The sequence below is a fragment of the Labeo rohita genome, chromosome 13, assembly GCF_022985175.1.
Source record: "Labeo rohita strain BAU-BD-2019 chromosome 13, IGBB_LRoh.1.0, whole genome shotgun sequence".
In the NCBI taxonomy this organism is placed as follows: Eukaryota; Metazoa; Chordata; class Actinopteri; order Cypriniformes; family Cyprinidae; genus Labeo; species Labeo rohita.
In genome coordinates, this window is record NC_066881.1 from 2,411,491 (window position 1) to 2,435,295 (window position 23,805).

The following is a 23,805-nucleotide window of genomic DNA, read 5'->3' on the forward strand; positions in this document are numbered from 1 at the left end:
TGATACACATCCTGTATGAGAGAAACTCACTGATGTGTTTGATCACTCATTCTACATCACAAACCCCCCGGTGAGATAACTTTGTTCTGACAAACCTGTTTCCAGATACGTCAAGCACGTGCAGCTCTGTAGCCTGCGAGAGCTCGGGAGGGACGCGTGTCAGACGGTTCTCTCTCACACACAGAACATTCAGACTGCAGCAGCCGCCGATCTGAAACAAATCACAAAACAACATGAGCAAATTCCCCTGCGACCACTGCTAAACGCTCTGGAACTCAGCACATTACCCTGCCACAAGAGACATTAGCTCCACCAGCATATGAATACTTGCAGAAAAATGAATGAGAAGACAGAGAGTAATGAACTAAGTGAATTGAACACAGCTGCACCAAACAGCAAGTAAACCTTTTCTAAATAAGCGGTTCCAGTGACAGTAGGCCAGCAGGGCTAAAATTAGAAGCAATTAGACGTGGTCTAAAGTAGAGTTAATGGGCAGCTAAAAGGCAATGAAAGCTCTCAAATGTGAAGGATTTTGAAACTATGGATTCGTATGGAGCGATTCACACCAGACACTAAATATTTTACTTCAAGATCTATCAATTTTATAAAATGCTAATGAAACGGTATTAAACCCCAGACATTTGTTAAAATAAGGCTGCACAGTAAATCATATTTCAATCATTTCACATCTGCAGTATTGGCCAACTGGTTATTTATCCTGATTTTTATTATTATCATTTGGAATTTCTGTTATCTAGCAATGGGGATATGTTTTTCTATTAAAATATATATTTTCTGGCCAGAGTTTTACTTATTTTTTCAAACCTGGCAACTGTACACACACACACACACACACACACACACACACACACACACACATTGATGCACTGAAAACCAGCAAAAACATATTTCATAATGATATTACGCTCAAATGAAATTGTAATACAGCCAATCTGTTCTCCTTCACGAGGCCAATGTGCTATTTGCTGCAACTAAATCTGTGAGAAAACCTTCTCAGGTGGGGAACTGTAATAATTCCAAGCATGAATCTTGGCTACATTGTTTGTGGTTGCTAAATAAATACACCTACACAAACTATGCTATAGTACAAAGTCTTATAGAAAGACTATATTATAGAAAACACAACAGCACAACGTTTCCATCATTCACTCAGGGCTCCTACACATTTTCCATTTTAAAATTCCATACCTTTCCAGACTCAAATTTCCAAACCTCTCAGTAGATTTTCGAACCATATTTAACAAAAATGGTTCATAAAGCATTATTTTCAGTTTATATTTGGTATAATAGTCATCTGTAAATATTTTTATTTTTTTGTTTTTTTTTTAAATTGATTTTCCGACAGAGCCCCTAAAATAATAATAATAATAATAATAATAATAAATAAAATAATAAATAAATTATATATATATATTTTTTTATAAAACCTACTTCCTTTGTGCATCACTATCATCTTACTATGAATAAAGAAAGAGCATGGATGCACTTTAATAAATCGAGATCTACTTGCTAACATTTTGCTTTCCTTATGGTAGTACCTCTAAAATTTAGCACATCCTCTGTGGCTGCAGAAAAAAAAACATGACATTACAAACAATATGGCTGTGTGCATTGTCCTGTTTGGCGAGTTTAAGTGTCTATATTAAAAAAATAATAATAATAATTTGTTTTGTTACGGCAGTATGGCATATTTCAAGGCTTAAGGTCTCTTTAACACATACTCTATGGCGGCCAAGAAACCTCAAGCGTGCACGGTCCTATATGCTAAGTTTAACGGCTTCTTGTTCGCACATAAAAGTCTGTATATTTTTTATTTTTGAGATTTTTTTTTTTTTCAAGAGGTCCTTGATGCTATGTTATACGGTGCTAAGAATATTAAGAAGAAACCCAAAATGCAAAATATTTTGCATAATGAAAAAGTGCAACTTGAATGTATTCAGTCGTGTTTGACAATCACTAAATCACTAAACAGCTGCCATGACAACACACTTCTTTTATGATTTATTTTCTTTAAAGTTTACTTTTCTATTAAAAAACTAAATAGTGGTAAAATCTGGAAATTCTAATATTTTTCCATACTCTGCTTTCTTTATTCAATACTTCTCCATTCCTAGAAATTACTTAAATTAAATTCCAGACTTTTCTAAACCGTGTAGGAACCCCGTTCACTGTTTTAACATCTAGTATAGCAGAGAGCAGACAGGAAGCAGACTGGGACAGAGAGAGGGGGACAGAATTGGGAAAGCACCACAAACCATTACTCGAATTTGGGTCGCCTGAAGTGCCAATGGCGCTGCCCATTAGGCTATCAGCTCTGACTTGAGAAAAGTTTCTTAGGGTTTTACCTGTAGAAAGTGTTAATTAAAAAAATGATGAATATAATAAACTGTGATTAATAGTGACTAATAATCACGATTATAACTGATAATCACAATTATTTTGTCATATATAATTCAGCCCTACACTCTGACACAGCTTGAAGATGAAATGATATGAGAAGATGACGTTTTGCTGGATTTCGTGTTGTGTCGCATCCATTGAGTGAGGTCAGAGAGGTCACAGCTGAGCAAACGTTCTCCGAGAACAAGCTGCCTCATTCATACAAAGCCATTGTTTAAACAAGACAATAACATTCCTCAAATCTCGTTCAGCTCTCACCATCGCCCGTCCTCACCCCACACACAGAAAAGTATGGAAGAGAAAAACCTTTAAGAGATGAGGGTTTCTCAAGAACTTAAAACACTTGAAGGGCTGTTGAAGATGACACAAGAGACAGAACAGTAACACAAGGGGCTATGTGTTTGTCCGGGAGTGCGGCCATGGGCAACCCCATCCCGAGAACTGCAGTCATGCCACAGAACACTCGGTGTAGTTTGCACGGGTAGGCAAAGTCATGTGACGGGTGACGGCAGGTTGCCCCGGGCCAGTGTGCCAATAATGCTGACTGACCTAAGGTGCGGTTTCACTGAACTGAAACTGGATTTGCTGGTTAGGAAGTGTAAGGATTACCTTTCATTAGACCAATTATAGCAGCAGCAGGGCCACTATCGGATGAGTCAGCATGTAAACCAAAGCACTCATGACAGACACGCTCACACAGGAGGGAGATTTACTCAAGCCAATGTGAGTTTGAGCTGTTGCTTCGAGCGAGAAGCACAACAAAATGTTGTGAGAGCATTTTAACAAAGAAGGCAAAGTCTTACTGATTTAACACTCTGAATGTGAACATCTTAATTTAGCAAAGTGCTGTTCCTTAAAAGTCTTTTTAATCTAAAGGACACTACACTGTAAATGCTATGGGCAGCATGATTAAGGCTGTTCAAACTGCACTTGATTTCGATTTTAAAAATGTGATATCTAGGAACAGCATTCCTGATTGTATTTTTGCAAGTGATAATCTGTTAATCTGTTGATCTGATCAATGTATTGTAAATAAAGTATGGCATTTTTTTTTTTTTTTTTTTTTTACTAGGGTCGTAATTAATCAAGCAGTCTTGCTGGAACATTATCTCTCTGAAGAATAAGGTTTAAACAGTTTTAAAGGGGTCATCGGACGCCCATTTTCCACAAGTTGATATGATTCTTTAGGGTCTTGAAAAGTCTATAACATGCTTTGGTTAAAATTTCTCAATGGTAGTGTAAAAAACACCTTTTTTACCTTGCCAAAATCAGCTTTGCAAAAATCATCCTGTTCTGGTGGATGTTGCTTTAAATGTTAATGAGGTCTGCTCGCCCTGCCCCTCTCTTCTCTCTGTGGAGTGACAAGCCTGTTTACTTTAGCCACATTTTTATCGGCTAAACTTGCTAACTAGCACGTTATTAGGAAAGGCAATCTCAAAGATTCATTTAAAAAAAACCTTACACTCACTTCTGCTGTAAGTGAAGCTGGATCACGAATGATTTGCGAGAACATAGACGGATATATGTAGATCAGGAGGTGCATTCCCTTCACAAACAAATGTAATCTACTGCATCTTCAGCAGCTCAGATGTTGGGAGTAAATAACGACTACTATGTTCATTATTACATTCAACAACACAACACCTCAATTGCTTAGGAGCTATTCTTGTCTATGTCCCTGTTCCGGCGGACATCATTCAAGGCGGGTCTAAGGTAAGACAGCCATGTCAGTCAGCTATCGTGGGAGCGGCCTCTGTCGGTGTCATCACACAGACAAGATGCTGAGACTAGCTTGATTTGAAAAAGGGGAAATTATTTTTACAGATTAAATAAAAACCACTAGGTGGACTTTTATCATTATAGGGTGGTTGTGTACACACACTGCCAACACACATTAATGTTCAAACAACATGTACAAGTAAACTTTGCACCCGATGACCCCTTTAATACCAAAAAACGACAAAACTACCAGAGCAAAGTTCAGCATTGTAACATCACAGACAATGAGAATACACTTCAAACGGGTGCTGGATACTATTTTCTCAACATAAAGGAGCTTATGCAGCACTAGCTACTGTATCTGACATGCAGCTCACTTCTTACAACAGTTGCATTATAACCTCAATGATCTAACCATAAAAATGTCTTGTCCTTCATGTATAACAGAAACAAAAGAGTCTTTTAAAACACAAAAAAGAAGACTTTTTCTTGTCACAAACAACTCAAAGTCCTTCCATGAAGGTAGCCATTAAGAAATAGGATACTGACTTTTTAACTGAACGTAAGAGTAGTTTAGCATTTCAGTTCAAAAATACCTACAGGATGACCTTGAGCTAATAGAAAAGACAGCTGCTTTTGCCATTTAATGTTTTGTTACCCAAGTAATTTCTGTGTGCAGTACAACATAATTAAAACATCAAATTTTTGAAACTGGTAAACATAACTGGTGGACTTTGTAAACTCATCTGCAAGGTGAAATCTAAATATACAGTGTATGGGTAAACTAACAACAGCAAGAAAAACCAGTTTGAAGTATCAGAACAGTTTCTGAGAATTTGCCGTAGGCACCACTGTATTTACTACAAATGTACAGTCAATACACAGTCTCACCCATGGAGTGAAGTGTAGGTGAGGTGTTTTCAAAGATAGTTTGTTATTGCTGTTGCCATCAAGTCCTCCTGAGGGCTCCTCATTTAAAGAAAGAGGTCTACAATTTGATGTGTGTTCAAGTGACTTTGGTTCGACTGAAATGTACGTTGAAGGATTTTAACTACTGCTATCAATCAGTAATAATTTAAAAAAAAAAAAAAAAAAAAAAAAAAACTCACCTAACATTAAAGTTTTTTAAAATACTTTTATATTGCAATCATTTCACATTCAATCTTCAAATTAATGTAGAAACAACATAAAGACAGTATATTTTTAATATTTGTTAAAAAAAAAAAAAAATATGACAAAGTGAGCATCACTGATACCAATATTACTGATGTCTCTAGTAAACGCTTCTTTTTTTCCTAATATTCAACACTGACTATAGCCATTCATAATGAAAGCATCATTGAGAGATATCAATTTTTAGATTTATTAGACTTTTAAAAATAACTTCTAATTTAAGTGAACTTAAAACAATCTTTGCATGCTCATAGTTTCATTCACACTTTAATATGAAATGATACAGGCTACAGAGCGCCGCCATATTTGTGCGTGCAATTGAAGTGCGCATGCTACAAGTACAGTATAACGGCTGACAGGACAGGTAAATACCATTTTACTCACATAAGGCCTGACAACCACATTTCACTGTTATTCTACTGAAGCTCCCTCATCAACCTTTCCTGTGCTCGTTTGACTAGCACCTGGCACTAAAGTGAAGTTGGAGTGCACATCTGAAAAGCCTCCTGTTTGATGTGGTCATAAAGATGTTCTGCGTCTAAACAAGTGCATTTCTTGTCAAGAAAAACAAAGACAGAAGCAGCAGTTGTGAGTGGTGTGGTTAACCCTAGCTCCACCCCTGCATTAAATATTTTTAACGCCGTTAAACTGGAAAAATTAATTGCCTGCGTTAATATGATAATTTTGACAGCACTACTTTTAACACAATAAAATGAAGAGTAGATAGAAGATTCACATGAGGTCTGTAGTTTATGGGTTTTAGCATTCTCATACTGTCACCCAAGCCTGCTATCTCATGAAGTGCATTTCATGAATAAAGCCCAGTGACAAGGATGGCATACCTCTTTTGGTAAAGATGTTAGTCGATTTCTATCACAGTTGAAGTTGGACAGTTTCTTTAATTTTCCAATACTTCTTGGCAAATTCTGAGGGGGAAAAAAAACACATTTAAAAATCACTTGCACTAACATCGACTGGAAAAGAAAAAATGACCAATAATCAGACCACATAAGACTATGACTCTACACTCAAAAAAAGCTTTGTTGTTTTATCCCATTTGGGTCAAAAATGGGCAAACCCAACTGCTGGTTTGAAGTAACCTAAATTCAAGATTAAACTTCAATCAATTTTATTTTAAACCAACAGCTGGGTTTGTCCATATTTACATTTACAATTACAATTAGATATTTAGCAGATGCTTTTATCCAAAGCGACTTACAAAAGAGGACAACAGAAGCTATCAAAATCAACAAAAGAGTGCTATGACAAGTCTCAGTTAGCCTAACACAGTACACATAGCAAGGTTAAATTATATAATAAATAAAAAGAAAACAGAATAAAAAAAGAAAAAAGCAAGCTAGTGTTAGAGGCCTTACAAAAAGAACAGAGAAGCTAGTGTTATTTTTTATTTTAGAGTAATAGATAGAGTAAAGGTAAGTCCATTCCAGAAAAGTGGTCAAATAAATATGATAAAGTCAATACTAAAATAATTATTTCCCAAATTTTTCTCTTGCTAATTGAAATTATGTGGACAGTTAGTAGGCTCAAGTGCTGTAACTTACCACCAGCTGGTTTTCTGTCAGCACTAGTTCTGTCAGGCTTTCACAGTTGCCTATGCTCTCCGGCAGTTGGACTAATCGGTTTTGATCTGCTTTCAATATTGAAAGTCGTCTTAATTTACCTAAAGGAAAACATATATTACAGTACTGTTACTGTACTAAAACAAAATCTAACATCACAGCTATTGTGCTCTTTTAACAACAAGGCAACTGTCCAAGAACAGTGGATCAGTAGGTCTCCCTTTTTCTAAATGAATCAAACTCCATCCATCGCTAAGCACACAGACACTGCAGTTAGCGGTCAGGTCCTAAACACCGACCTAAGCCCTCCGGCAGCACGTCTATGAGGTTCTGGGATACCAGTAGGTCAGTGAGGAAGAGGAGGTTTCCCATCTCCTCTGGGAGGCGTTCTAACTTGTTCTCCGATACATCCAGACACGTAAGACTTCTCATACTACCCAGTTCCTGAGGCAGAGAAAGCACATGTGCACACAAACACACACAGATGTTAACATGTATGCAAACACAGGAATGCAAACACAACCACACACACAAAAAAGCCTCTAGGACACCGCTTGTGCTTGTGCTTGATTAATAAAAAATAACAACATTAAAATTACGTTAATATCAAGTGTAAAATAATATAAAGAAGCAGAATACAAGCCTGATGAAGCAATACATGTTTACATAATATATGCAAAAGAACTAGTGCAGTCTGATACACTGACTTTTTCTGAAAATGACATCAACAGGACATGTCAGAAATACCTTACCGGTGGTATGTCAGACAGCTGGTTTCCGTCCAGCCACAGGTCTTTCAGACTGACAAGACAGCCTATTGTCTCAGGCTGCAAGAAAACAAGTTTGACAGAGTTCAGACAGAGCAACGAGAACACAGCAGGTGACTGTTACCGACGTGCACAAGAATGCAGGCCAATGCGAAACATTTGTGAAATGGCATTCCGATGTAGCCTGTATTAAGTCCAGCCTCTGTCAAACAGGGGTCACACTCATGGAAACAAGGGTTTTAAACTTGGATAAACAGCAGTAGACTAAATCTTTGTTTGAAACAATCTCCCAAATATATATTTTCACCCCAAAGAAAGAAAACAAATAAAAAAACAAAAATTTTCTTTTACATAAAGAAAACATGAAAGGGTTTAAGACTAGTGCTGGGAATCGATTCCAAAAAAGAATCTATACCTTGATTCAGGAGTTGGAACTCGAGAGTTATTTACGGTGGAACTGGCTTACATTATCCAGAATTTTTAGTGCTGCACGACAGAATAGACCATGACGTGATCGAGGGTCTTGTTCCCATTTACATCTTAAATAACATACAGTTTTTTAACCGAGAGCGCATCCGATTGACAGATAAACCACAAGCTCTTATATCAGTGTTGTTGTTAATGTTCTGGTCATTTTGTTTCAGTGTACAGTCTGTTAATTTTGTATACCGTTAATGTAAACATAATTCAGCTGAACCTGTGCCCATGTCTTGTTCCATTCATGTAGTAAACGCATGTCCACTGCTGCGCTGTGAGTTGTGACTAATTTCATGGGCAATGCAGACAAAATCACAATTTAAATACAGTAAATGTATCAATTTTTAAAACTAAGGCTTCATAAAAAAAAAAAAAAAAAAAAAAAAAAAAGAATCGAAAAAGAGTCAAAAACAACAGTAAGGAATCGATTCTTGGAATCAAATCCCATCGATTCCAGAACCAGGAATCGGAATTGGACTCTATTCCAAAATTTTCTAAATTGAACAGCCCTATTTAAGACACCACAGGATTTTCACTCAAATTAATGAAAATTGTCATCATTTGCTTGTTCCAGACCTGTACGAATTTCTTCTGCTGAACACAAAAGAAGATATTCCAGTTACCAATGGTCCCATTGACTTACATAGTATTTTATTCTATACTACGGAAGTCACTGGGATCCATCAACTGTTTGGTTACCAACATTCTTTAACATTCTTTAAAGTAACTTTTAATGCTCCACAGAAGAAATTAATTTTCATAATGTTTGTATTGTAGTGATTAAGTGTTCATTTGGTTCAGAAAAACTCTCAAACAAGTGTAAACAGGGTATAAAACATTATTTGGCTTGAAGTGGGGCTTGAGAAAGCAGCCTTATCTTAAGTTCCAATTTACCCCTAAGAACTTCTAGTGCTCGGATGGTTTATATGATGTTAAATTATGCTGGTGGAGTAAAAGATATCATGTGCATTACAGGACCACCTCACATATTACCATTAGGATAATTACAGATGTTATCAATATTCTGAGTAACATTTAGAACATTGCAACATTACCATTGCAAATTGTACATTTATGAAAGTTTCATGAGGCCCAATGTCTTTATGGAAAATAAACTTTTTGTTTTTCTTTTAACTTTGGGATGAGATGAATAATCAGAAGAGGTTCCAGAGATGCTGTGACAGCTGACATATTCTAAGCCTTGTGCAATTAAAGTCATTAATATTGTTATTAGTCCATTTAGAGCATGTCATGAAAATCACTTACCAAACTATACAGTTCATTGCTTCCTACATCCAGTTCTTCAAGTTTCTGAAGTTGAGACAGAGACCTGATTGAAAAAAAAAAGAAAATAAAAAAAAAAAAAAACACAAAACAAAACAAATAAATAAATATTAATTTCCTTTTGCATCATGTATACACACACACACACAAATACAAACATAAACACACACATGCACAGCAGTGTGAGGTGTACACTTACTCTGGTAAATAAGTCAGCAAGTTCTCTCGGAGTTCCAGTGATACCAAGTTACAGAGGCTAGATGAAAGACAGAAACATTGCACAACCTTAGGTACATGCATACATTTAAACTTTTATGCATTTTAAGCAGTAGATTATTTTGTCCTGATGTGTTTTCTGAATTTAATTTGCATTCCAGAACCACCATACAAATTACCATTACGATAATTACAGATTACATCAATATTTTATCTGAGTGACAACACTTTTCCAAGTCTGCATAAAAACCACTGAAGGATATCAAGATATCAAAAGTTTGGAATAACTAAGATTTTAAACGCTTCTCTCTTCTGCTCACCAAAGCCGCATTTGCTTTCATCAACAATACACTAAGACAGTAATATTGGAAGTTTTTGTCACATGATCCTTCAGAAATAATTCTAATATTCTACTCTGCTGTTCTAGAAACATCTTTGATTATTATCAGTGTTATGTTGCTTGAAGTTTCACGTAAGTAAGACGTAAACTCCACAAAGAAATGCCTGCTTATTTTCTGTTAAAAAACAATAAGCGCTAGATAAGGTTCATCCATCCACTGACAGAGAGAAGGGTGAGGCGCTGTGGGAAGAACACTTAACACACATCCTGAGATAGCAATCACAGCGCATACTCGTCGCTCTGAGCCTCACAGATGGGGCAGCGACATTTCAGTTCATTTATTTCAGGCATTCCAGGGACTTTCAGCTATTTAAACCTGATATGCTTTTCAGAACAATAACTACACCAAACTAAGTAACAGGAGAGCAAGTGGATTTCCCTTTTCACATTCACAGACAAAAACCACTCACATTTATAGAAAACCAATTTTCAGCTTTTAATTTCTCAAGATCACAGCAATGTGTGGCTATTTGACCTCCTCAGTCAGTCACACGGACAGCTTGATTTCGAGGACAGGAAATGCTGCTATTTGTTACTACAACTCCATGAAAATTTAATCAACCCGTAGATCGGACAAGAGTTCAACATGCTTTAAAACGTCTGGAGCTCAAGGCTATAGAGACAGCTAAAGTCACACACACATTAATCAGGTTTGTCTCCTGAAATGAAAACGGAGAGGAAAAAAGAGGATTATTGTTCGAGGCTGTAGCGAATGGAGTATTTCAATTCCACAAACTAAAGCCTTTAAACACTGCAGTAATAACTGTCTGCAATCAACCAAGGGAGAGTTGTGTCACTGCTGCATATTAATGTTTTTGTTTGTCAATATAGGTGAAGGATATGCATACGTGTGACTGAGCTGACTATAGAACATGTGGACTGATAGGATGACAATGAGGAGAAAATGTCAGCTAGAAGATCACAAGGCAGTATTAATCACTCTGGGACTGATCTCTATAAAAATATCTGCTCACTGAAAAAGATCTCTGCACTAGTCAAGCCATTCTGCCTCTCTCCTCTCCATGGAGCCTCACTGAGCCAGATTAAACAATCGACATGGGGGGGGGGAGAGAATAAAAAATGCATATACATACACACAGTGCACAGCATAAATGAATACACCCTCTCTAAAACTTACCAAATTTAGCAATTAATCTAAATAGCGTAGGTTTAAGGCTATTTTTAATCAACAGGTAAGAATATTTAACCAAAACGTTTAAAGACAAGTAATTTCCTGACAATTAAAAGTGTTATATAGTCTACTGAATCATATTCAGGCTTAATGCTGTCAACAATGAAACCACTTGGGAGAGAACTGCCAGGGGACTTATTTCTTAGCATAAAAGAGAACAATGGTACAAGAGGAATACCAAATTATTGTTTTAAGTGTAAACTATAGCAGAAGTAGCACCGACATTCAGAAACAAAGGACTTGTGACAAAGCTCCTGAAATAATCAGTCTTCACTTTAAGTTTTCATTTAGTAATGAGTGAATTTTTGCTAGAATAAAAGCGCAGGAGAGATAACATGCAAGTGTCTCACAACCGGCAACAGCTATGAAAAGAGTAACACTTTATCTCACAGAGTAAGACGCAGCCTGCAGGAGTGACATGCATGGTTGTTGTCACCACTAGAATGACCTACTGTAGCCAAAGTAGGGCTGCACGATTAATCGATGGCGATTGTCATGCGCATTTTTTTCAGGGAAGCCGTTTGTGTAATCAGTAGTAAATCTCCAGCAGGTTCTTTCAGATGGAGCAGCATTTAGTGCACAAAGCCGTAGTTCACTGAAAAAATACACTAAAACGCCTTCATTATGGCAGACGATTTAATCGCGCAATTATGAAATCGAAAGATATCATTTACGATAATGACAGTGGTTTTATAGCTTCTCAGTGAACTATGGTTCTGTGCAGAAATGCTGCTACATCTGAAAGTTTTGTCTGTTTTTCTCCTATTCTGAATCATTTTCCTCCCTTAAAATCTAGACAGGTCCTTTCCTCACACACTTCTCCTTGGTTAAACTCTACTGTCATTAGTAAGTCCAAAAACAGGCCTAGAACAGTATTTAGTACGATTAAACTGTTAACTCAGCCTCCCGTGGAGTCTCTAGAGGGCTCTGATCTAATGAATGATGCTTTCATGAACTTTTTTCAGAGTAAAACATCTCATACCTGTAAAACATCTCATACCTGTCTCATACCTGCTGCTGTTACCCCAGATCTTAAAAAGCATGGTCTCGATCCTTCTTTCCTAAGTTGCTATAGGCCTATTTCGAACTTACCTTTTCTTTCTAAGATTAGAAAAAGTTGCTACTTAACAGCACACAACCTTTATGAGCCTTTCCAGTCTGGCTTTCGTCCATTACACAGTACTGAAACAACCCTGGTTAAAGTCCTTAATGATCTTCTCCTAGCTTCTGATTCTGATGCTCTCTGCACTCTCCTTCAGTTAGACCTCAGCTCAGCTTTTGACAACGCATGTCATGACATACTCCTCTCAAGGCTTTCAGCTATTAGAATTACTGGCACTGTCCTTGAATGGTTTTCCTCCTTTAATGAATGGGAGGCAATAATTTGTTATATACCACAAACCCAAATTGTCTACCAAATCCATTAGTTCTGGTGTACCTCAAGGTTCTGTTCTGGGCCCTCTCCGTTTCACTATTTATATACTACCAATTGGACAAATAATCAAACGTTTTGGGTTTAACTTCCACTGTTGCGCAGATGCAGACCTTCCACCTCAGTGTTTCCTCCGCCTGCTTTAACAAATTGCATCAAAGAACTCAAACTTTGGCTGGAGGCAGGTGACCTTAATTTTAACTCTGAAAAAAGGTTACTGAGGTTATTCTGACTGGCTCTAAAGCTGTTGTATCAAAGCTTTCTGGTCAGCTGGCGGATCTTGATGATGATCTGATTATGCCCTCCACAACAGTTTGTAATCTTGGTGTTCTCATTGACTCTACTCTTTCATTTAAAGGGGTCATCGACGCCCATTTTCTACAAAAGTCTATAATATACTTTGGTTAAAATTCTCAATGGTAGTGTAAAACAACACCCTTTTTACCTTGCCAAAATCAGCTCTGCAAATATCATCCCATTCTGGTCGTGGCTGCTTTAAATGCAAATGAGCTCTGCTCGCCCCGCCCCTCTCTTCTCTCTGTGATGTGACGAGCCTGTTTACTTTAGCCGCGTTTAGCCGCTAAACTTGCTAACTAACACATTATTAGGAAAGGCAATCGCAAAGATTCATAAAAATACTCACTTCTGCTGTAAGTGAAGCTGGATCATGAATGATTCGCGTGAACGTAGACGGATATATGTAGGTCGGGAGGCGCATTACATTCACAAACAAACGTAATCCACTGCATCTTCAGTGGCTCAGATGTTGGGAGTAAATGACGATCACTACATTTATTATTACATCCAGCAACACAACACCTCAATCGCTCAATTCTTGTCTAATTTACATCCCTGCTCCGGCATTGAAACAAAGAGGGCGGACTGTTACAGCTAAGGTAAAACGCTCATGTCAATCAACTATGGTGGGAGCGGCCTCTGTCGGTGTGACACCACAATGACAGGTATCTGAGAATGGCTCGATTTGAAAAAGGGGATATTATTTTTACAGATTAAAACCACTGCATGGATTTTTATCATTATAGGGTCGATTTGTACATACACTGCCAACACACATTAATGTTCAAACAGCATGTAAAAGTGAACTTAGCATCCGATGACCCCTTTTAACGATCACACTGGTAAAGTATTTAAGCTTTTTTTCACCTACATAATATCTCTCGTATTCGATCCTCACTCAGTAAGCAGGATGCTGAAACTGTTATTTATGCCTTTGCCTTACATATTATTTTAAGGTGAGCTTAAAGGGTGCACTACTATGAAAATCACAGCCTCAGTGTGACATTAATAAGAAAAAAAAAAGTATAATTTCATATTCATGATATTATTTATAATAGTTGTTCATATTAAATTACGTATGAACTTAATAGATTGCCTAGATTATGTATTTTGCAAAATCTTGTCATTTTAATAAACATTACATGAAATTTATAAAAAATTGTTGCTGCTCCAATTAAGCTCAGTGTTCTCTCTTCCTATGCAAATACTTCATGAACAGACTTTAAATATTTACTGATTGTTGTCACTTTACGTTAACCTTTATAAAATGATTAATAACTTATTTTCACAGCTTTAAGATAAAAAAAAAAAAATCTAGACACAACTATAGTTTATGCTCAAAGATGAAATAGGCATGTCATCCATTCAAAGCAGCAGCCATCAGAAATCTGTTGTATCTGTCCAGGAAAAAAAGCGACTAAAGGCTAGAATACACTACATTTAAACAGATTTTTAAAACACTAGACATCACCAGACTTTGTAAATGGCCACAAAGGAAAACTGGCCATCAAACACTACACGACTAAGGATCAAACACTAACAGAATTAAAATTCAATCCGATTTGAGCAAACGCACACACAAGTCTGTGACCATCATACACTATGCGATTTTCTATGGAATCAGTTGCGTCAAATCTGCAAACTGGCTCTGACCTTTGGCAACTAGCATTAACTTCTCCAGACTGTAAATCGTTGGAAAATTGGGGCAAAAATCGGGTGGTGTACTCCAGCCTTAAGAGATTATAGATAAGTTGACACCTATATAATAAGAGGCTTCATAATGAGGCTAGTTTCTGTGTTCATCCCCAAGAATGAAATGCTTTATAATATTTTATTTTATTTACAATTGTTTTGATATTTGAATTTTGCATATGCGTTACTTAGCTGAATGTGGACTAGTCTAGATGTTGCAATGTGCTTAAACGACACTTCACTATGAAAAGATAACTGATTAAATTGAATGCCTTGCTGCTTGATGTTATTGTTCTGTTTTTTTTTTGTTTTTTTTTTGACTTTGTACCTTTAAATAAAACATTTTTTTAAATTATTCTTTAAAAGGTTGTTTGAAATAAACAAGAAATTTGAATAAAACATGGGAACTTAATGGGAACATGGGTGTGCTTAAAGGGTACAAAAATGTACCCATTAAGCACAGCCAGACTTTTTGCATTTAATGATGTTCTTAACCGAAATGTTTTTTGTCATTTAAAATAAAATGAAATATTAGTTTCATTACTAATTACATGACTTAGTTTCATTATTTTATTTTAACATAACTTTTTGTACCGAAACCAATATCTAGTGCACTAAAAATGTCACAATATATACACGTATCCGTCAGTAAGCATTTCATCACACTAGCAGCATTAAAAGTCAAGTACATGCAACTAGTAAAGCTTAGTGGCAAACAACACTTTTAAATACTGTCGAGATGTTTAACAGTAGTGATACTTATTCAGTGAGTCTCACAGTTGATTAACTTCTACAGAAAATCAACTCACTGGTCATAAAAGAACTAGCCTGCAATATGAATGAATTTACATGATTTTTTTAGGTACTTTCTGAAGGTTCAGACTGCAAGAGGCTGCCATTGAGCTGTGAGATAGAGAGACGACAGGCACAGAAGAGGAAATTACACAGGAAATGAAGAGAGCCGTGGAATCACACAATGGAGAGAAAAAAACAAAAAAAACAAAAGTTACCCAGACGTTTCCCAAATTTCAATCTGAAAGAAGTCCAAGTTACTACAGAGACAATGGTGAAAGGTGATATGAACATCCACTGGAATAACAGGCCAAGCCACTCACAAGCACATTGGACTGTTTTTGGGAAACAATTTGTCGTCCTGGAGATAGACTGTGTCATGGAGTACTCACCAGCTAAAGAAAAACAGTCAAAAATCACCCACCGATAGACTAAACTACAGAAACCGCTAACTGTCTCAGTCTCAGTGCACATGTCCAAATGCCCCTGAAGATAAATGCTTTCAACAAAATTTGAAAATGTGCAAACAATTGTCTGTTTTAGTCATTCTGATCATATCATATCAGCAACAGTCATCAAGTAAAGGGATAATTATTACTGTAGCCATCTCAGATGCTGATAAGTGTAATAAACAGCAACAGAGAGGAAAGACATCACAACTAGGGTGGATATTGTAAATTAAGTCAGTCCATCTCAAAGACTAAATGTCTATATCAGTTTTCAAAAGTGTTCATATTTCACATGAAATCATGAGAACATCATCAGCAATCAAACCCTGCTGATATCTTAAGACAAAAAAAATCTAAAAATTGCAAACAAAAAGCCAGATTATCTGATCTAATAAATAAAAACAAACTGGAGGAAAAAAACACTTACTTTCCAATGTTGTCTGGAAGTGCTTGTAAAGAAATGTCATTGATGGAAAGGCATGTTAAATTTCGTAATTCCGGAAAACTTTCTGGCAATCTGAAACAAAACAAAAACAAACATACAAATCAGTTCACACAGGAAATGACAGAAGAGATTAACTGATAAAGTGCATCCGCTCTGGTGGACAGGTGAAAGAACAGATAGAGGAGCGAATCATGAAAGTGGTCACACCAGCAAAACATGACTGACTATTCCAGAAAAAAAATTAAAGGGGTCCTATTATGCTCTTTTACAAAGTATTGATTTTGTTTTGGGGGAGGGTGTACTAGAACATGCTTTCATAGTTGGTGGTTCAAAAAATACATTATTTTTCACATAATTTACATTACTACAATACATTTTTCCCAGCCTGGCACACATAGCTCGATTAGTTCCAGGTTTAATGAAGGCCCGCTTTCCGAAAAACAAAATGTGTTGTGATTGATTAGCTCTTCTGCTGTGTTGTGATTCGCGAACATCTTAGACAGTATTTCAGTACTGCCACGGCCCTTGCCAAAGAAGCAAGTTCCGTGTACAACTGTTAGCGCAAGCTAGATTAAAGTGATTCTAATATTTTAAATATGGATATTTTTCTTACAAAAATGCCAGTGCCGTGTGGGGCACTTTTTATTATGGATGGATACATATTATTGGACTTGTTTTTGACTGATGAAGAGAAACACCTGTCTATGCCAGGATAAATTTTTAATATAACTCCGAATGCATTCGTCTGAAAGAAGGAAGTCATATACACCTAGGATGCATGGAGGGTGAGTAAATAATACACTACAGTAGTGTTGGGTCCTTTCATCAGCCTGCGAGATCACCGATACATGATATTATCATGCTAATGTATTTAAATATTTACATACTTTGTTCCATTGCCTGAAACCAGCTCCAGCATAAGGCTAAAAGAAGCCTAACATTATCAAAGAACATCATCACTGATTATCCTAGCCTATTCTAGTGCAAGTTTATGCATTTTAAAAACACTTGCATTATAAGTGAAGCTATATCCTGTACTGCACACGTCTGCAGCGCATTACAGCTCTGAATCGGCCACTCTAGTCAATGCTTGCATTTATACCCGCCGCGCTGCTGCTCGTTGAAGCATCTCTCTGTGCTGCATCGCTAAAGTTTGGCTAATCCCCCACCTCGTCCCTACCCTCCCTTCAACAATTAGAATTTCCGTGGGCGGGATTTAATTTAATGATATTCTAATGGACCGTGTTGTGACATCAGTGAATGCGGAAAACAAACGTAGTCCAAAGGAGCCGTTCGTTGTAGATCTTGAAAAAGGTTTTTTTTTAAAAAACAAAATATCTCCATTTGGAGTGGACTTTGAAATTTGTAACTTTGTAGATCTTTTTTATGCCCAAAGATACACACCACATACTGACTAAAGTTCAAAAAAGTGAAAAAGCATAATAGCACCCCTTTAACAATACAAAACAATAATAAAAAAAATTTGCTAACAAGAAAGTTCTGCCAGTAAACTAAAACTAAACCACATGGTTGGTTGTTACAAAACAACCAGAGAATACAGAAGCAGTCAAGCATTGTAACATCCAGCAAAATGGGGGAACAAATTGGCAAACTGGGCCAAAGTGGATCCAGTGCTAATGCATAACGGATGACCTGTCAAGCACAACACAGCTATTAGGTTATCATCAATTAACCGCAGAGATGCTGTCAACGCATTTGTGGTGTATTAGACATGCAATTAAGACTTGTATAAAAAAACCACCCATCCCCAGTGAACACACCACAGTAAGAACTAAGAAAAACGACTGTGGTGTGGATCTGATGAAGTGTCCAGCCTTCAGCAGTGTTGGAGGAGCTACTCTACAACTGCAGTCTACTCAGAATTTAAAATGCTTAAGTACAAACAAGCTTCTCTTAAAAAAATAAATAAATCACTGAATGAATAAAACTGTACTTTAATTTAGATATCTTGAAATCCTGTGATAAACAGCATTTGTTTATCAAATGTTTTTCAGCAATTCTTTTTAAAACACGTGCCATACAGGATCAGAATTTCACACAAAAGATGAAATGCACAATTACCTTGTCAAAGGGTTTCCACTAAAATCTGCTACTTGGAGGGTTTTACAATATGAAATGCTTTCAGGGAGTTCCATAATGTCTGTGAGAAAAAGAGAAAAGAGATTTAATCCACTTACAACAAAACTCTTGCTGTAGTCAAAACAATGGCTTTGTGCCAAAACTTAGAGAGCCGTCCGTGCAGGCAGCATTTAAGGCATTACAGGTAAACTATTAAGGCAAAGATGCCTAAGATGACTTCTTTTGACCACACTCAAATCAGCATAACAGGCTTCCTTCACTGAAACCTTGCATTAAAACATGCAAAATGGTATTAAAAAATAATTATAATTTAATAAAAATGTAATCTTTATAATACGTAAAACAATTTCCTATCATACTCAACATTTCATACTTCGTAGATCATAAAAATGCACTACTGGAACTAATGCAGAACTACTGGAATCTGGATTGAGTGCCCTTCAAGTGTGCTTCAAGTGAGGAGCGCTACAAAGTGCAATAGTATTCACCCACTTTTTCAGAGGCCTTGGAAGAATTTTTCCCATTAGTTTTTCCTCTAGCAATTTGGAAGCAAACCAACCAGCAATGAGGTGAATCACAATATCACAAACGTAGATGTGAAGATAAAGGTACAAGACTGTGCACTTAACAGCTTTAATGAGGGAAAGATTTACATTCTGATGAAGCACTGCGGAATTAAAATTCATTTAAAGATGTGCAAGATCATAATTATATTAAAGAACAGTTTGAATGCACAGAGAAGTTCGCAGTGCTTCAGTGGGGCCACTTAAGTGTTCTTTTGGAGCAATTTCCTTATCACGATTCTCTGATTGGTGAACATTTTTGGGTTTTTCCACCAGGAATTCCCCTTTTAAACATGATTCATTTACAAATTAGTTGAAGTAATGCAGGCTTATGGCTTCAACAAAAGCATATACCACTGATTAACAACCCTGTAGCGGTTCTTTTAAAACCAATTCCCCTACAGAGAAATGTAATTTGATTTCTTGTCTTCTGCATTTATTGCTGTCTAATTAGAGCCTTACATTTTGGTCCCTTATGGTTTCCATTTCAGATGCTTTCTTACAAGATACCAAGCTATGTGAGCAACATGCAGCAAGGTAACTTACGGGAGTTTGAAACAAAGCCAGTATTTTAATCATTATGTGCCTGCCATAAAAATGGTGCTATAACTAAGAGAGATCAGAGTTCAGCTAGAATATGATGTCAATTTACAAGGAAGGAACTTCCTCTGTAAGACAGTGTGTAAACACACAAAGAGCATAAACCATTCTTACAAAGGGATAGTTCACCCAAGACTGAAAAATCTGCCATCATGGCTCTTTCTTCTGTATAACAAGAATATTTTAAGGAATGTTTAACCCCACTGACTTAAAATTCATGGACCAAAAATCACAAAATATCACCTTTGCCCTACAGAAGAAAAAATAAAGTCATACAGGTTTAGAAAGACATGCGGGGGAGTAAATGAGGACAGAATTACATATTTTTTTCATCAAGTATCCCTTTAAGAAAGACACAGGTCATTTAAAACCACAAGACACCACAAACCATGAAGTCTAGTTTTAAAAATGCCGCTTGATCAAAAAATAGTAAAAATAGCTGAAAGGAAGACCGAATTTTGGGAGTGGATACGCTGCGACCGAGTCTGGGAATTACTGTGAATGATGCTGAAACGTTGTCCGTAATTGCTGAGCACAGAAACCCAGTTGCTGAAATATGTTGGGCGTATGCTGGAAGTGTGTGGGAAGGGCAAGACACGGGAGGCCAAAGTTTCTCACAGACAAGTAAAGTAATTAAACAGTGGTGTGATAAAGCAAAGGGCTTCTTACCATTTCGAGAGAGGTCTAGCTCCACGAGCTGGTTGAAGTTAGCTATATCCCCCGGCAGCCGCTGGATCTCATTGTCACTTAGGCCAAGTTTTCTCAGCTTAGTCAGGTTGAAGAATGGCTGAAACAGGGCAGGAAGCACCAAGTTAATTTTTTTGTACAATCAGTAAAACACTGTGTAATATAGCTGTATTATACATCACATGATTGAAGGACTAGTGCTAGTAATTACAGATGCAATTACCGAAATTAAAATACAGATGTAATTAAATACAGGCATTTTTCAGATACAAAGACACCATAGGGCTGGGCAATATGGCAAAAAAATAAAATCTCGATTTTTTTCAGAATGTTTCACCAATTCTCGATTTTTTTTAGCAATTTTTTACTAGCCAACTTGAAAAATGTAACTACAAGATTCAAGTAACTTATATTTTATTAACCCTCTAGTTGAAGAAAATTCTATTCCAAGTGCACCACACATGACGTTGTCAACATGATGTAAATGTTAAACAAATCACTTGTTAAATATCGTTGAAGAAAAGATGCATGAACTACATCTTGTATAAGCTTGTCTTATACATGTTATATGTTCCAAAAATAATACGAGGAACAAGCTTTAAAAAAAAAAAAAAAAAAAAAAAACTCAAAAACTCAAAAACTCAAAATTCAACATATTTCAATTTTAAAATGACTGAAGGTACAACACCAGTAGACTATTATTAACTATAAATGTTCTGTAAAAACAATAAACAGCAGCCTGTCACCATGATGCAAACATGAAATATCAGACATACAGTAGTAGTTCGTCACAGGTTTTTATTTTTCGATTGCACTGCTTTTACATAGTTTTTTCTATGTAAAGACATGTGAGCGTTGCACTCACGTCTCTTGCAGCGACTCATGCATGAAACGGCATTAAAAAAAGTGGCGCTCAAGTTAAAAGAAGTTTACTCCCATCTTGCATGTTTTTCCAACTCCACTGCTCACATCGCATCTTTGTCAACACAAAAGCACATTCTGTGTGAATAGTGCCTAGCGATTCCTGAGCGGTTAATCACGTGCGCCAACATGCAGTTGGATCATTCTTTTCTCTTTACTGTTATCATTGGCATATTGTCAAAGTGTCTAATACTAACATTTGGTAATATGACGTGATTCATTGATTTCTAAAAAATAAAATCATGGCAAAACATTAAATTTGAATTAATCAGGAAGAAAAACAAAAATCGTCCAGCCCTAGTACAACGTAAATGTGTACACAAAAACTGTAATGTACAGTCTTAAATAATCAAATACATTTTTTTTTAAGCTGGATGAAAATGCCAAAATGCAACAAATAAAAAAAATGTGCATTAAAAAACCTTGTGCGCTCAACTGAGGCAGTGTTTTTATTCTACAGGAAAACATATACATAAACCATGACAGATGCACATTTACAGACTAAACTGTAAATAAAATGAAAATAAAATTACTTTGCCTCAACAGATCATGTGGCTGCAGGATAAACTGCATTTTAATTACGATCACAATTTCAGCATCTCCTGATTTATTAAACTTGCATGTGTGATATTTACCTGCTGGTTATTTATTCTGAAAACATTTCATTTTACTAGCATTATCTTGCATTGGTAACAAGCCTCCACAAACATTTATGGTTGCCTGATATGAAGAACAGAAATGCCCCCAGTCAGATCTTTTCCCCTAGTCTTCCCAACCTGGCAACCATCTGCATCTTCATATTACATAAAAGCGCTGATGAGCTGAAAACACCAACAAGCCTGTAAGTGGATGTTTAGTGATCTCTATTAAGATATTCCGCTCCAGTAAAAATGTAATACAGTCAGCCTGTTTTCTTTCACACAACTAAATTTGCAAGAAAACCATTCAAGCTGACGCTCTTTTGAATTTTTAGAGTAAAATATATGTGATTAACCATTTAACCATTATCATGCAGCCCTAATAGATCATGTGATTGGATAACTCACCTAACAAGCACACCAATCTCATTCCACACCATCAAAAAGACTATTTTAGTCATTCTGAAATGATGAAAATGGTTTGGTACAATTGCTTCCCTGAATTGCTCAGGAATTAACTCCTGAATTGTTCTGAACAATCATCGTGGGATTCCATGCTATAATGCATATTTTGCCAATGCAGTGGATTATTCCTTGCGTACAAAAATTGAGTAAATACTGCAGAAATATAAAGAATAGTACACTAGTGTAGGGCCCTATGAAATCAGTTTTATTTTTTTCCAAATTCCGTTTTTTCCAGATTCCGTTTTTTTTCCATTTTAATTTTTATCAGCTCCTTTTTAATGGTTAATTTAAATTTTATTAATCATGTCAAATTAATTAAAATCATGAATCTTATACAATTTCACATCAATTTAATAAAGGTTTAACAAAAATGACATGTTTAGGGCCCTATGAAATGTTTTATTTTTTCTCACCATATGTTTTATTGTTTTCAAATTCTATGTTTTAGCATGTCTAATTATTTAAATGCATACTTAATTTATTCAAATTTATTCTTAAAATAGCCTTATGAAAGGTTTTTTTACCCTCAGAAATTCTGTGTTGTGTATTTAAAATGTTCTGGTTATCAACATTAATTTCATTTATCTTTTAATTATTGAAAATTAAGCAAACTTTTTTCTTTACTATTTTTACTATTAAAACATGGAATAAATGTTGTGTGATTATACCCTAAAAATAATGTTTGAATCATTTTAGTAGTAGTAGTAATAGTACTAATATATTTCTGGCACAACGTCTTCAAGTTAAACCGGACTTTTATTTTGACGGTTTGCCGTGTCTACCTTTACATTTCTGTGTATGATATGACGTTAGTTTTCCTAAAATGGAACAGTCAAAACGAAGCTAAACAAAACCGCTCGTCTGCTCCATTCATTAAAACAGACACACGCAGAACATGCAGGATTCACATTTAAATTGTATTCGCGGCATAATATTTACAGATACTAGTCCATATTGCGGTTTGATTTAAGTGTAATGACTTACTTTTGATTAATTCACTCAAACTTTGACAAATTCCGTGACATTCCACGTTATTCAGTAAATTACGTTTTTATGACTGGATTCCGCGATTCCCTACGCGTTTTCCGCATCGTGGAAATCATAGGGCCGTACTAGTGTGTTATTCCAAACATAGCCTATGCAAATCAGGAGGGTATTTAGAGAGGATTATGGGTCATTCTGATGCTCTACTGACTCACATTTGAGTATTATTGATGTGTTGGTCTGGAGGTACAAGCCACACAAGAAACACCCCACTCAAACGGGCTCCAAACAGAAGCATACCCAGATGTTCCGCAATCAATTCACACAGAAAAACAAAACCAGTTTATTAGGTTAGTAATTACTAATGTCCAGTGGCCTGGCAAAAGCAACTGAGTGTATGGCTCTCTGTGATGTAATCAGCTATTCATGTCTTTCTGCCTGACCTACTTGTTCAGTTCCTCCCACCTCTCACTGGCACCACGACTGACACGAGGAAAAAATGCAATTGAAG

The 23,805-nt window shown here is 36.3% G+C and overlaps 1 protein-coding gene across 1 annotated transcript in view; it reads right to left on the minus strand.

Annotated features, from left to right (window-relative positions):
* The window catches only part of lrrc1 (leucine rich repeat containing 1), a 49,903-nt gene that overhangs the window by 14,611 nt on the left and 11,487 nt on the right, over nt 1-23,805 (minus strand). Inside the window, exons 2-11 of the mRNA XM_051126624.1 lie at nt 20,269-20,386; nt 18,419-18,497; nt 16,319-16,408; nt 9,621-9,677; nt 9,404-9,467; nt 7,646-7,720; nt 7,193-7,337; nt 6,876-6,994; nt 6,156-6,239; nt 96-211 (exon numbers count right to left, since the gene is read on the minus strand). Of these exons, the coding sequence (XP_050982581.1) occupies nt 96-211; nt 6,156-6,239; nt 6,876-6,994; nt 7,193-7,337; nt 7,646-7,720; nt 9,404-9,467; nt 9,621-9,677; nt 16,319-16,408; nt 18,419-18,497; nt 20,269-20,386 (947 nt within the window). The remainder of the gene's footprint in view (nt 1-95; nt 212-6,155; nt 6,240-6,875; nt 6,995-7,192; nt 7,338-7,645; nt 7,721-9,403; nt 9,468-9,620; nt 9,678-16,318; nt 16,409-18,418; nt 18,498-20,268; nt 20,387-23,805) is intronic.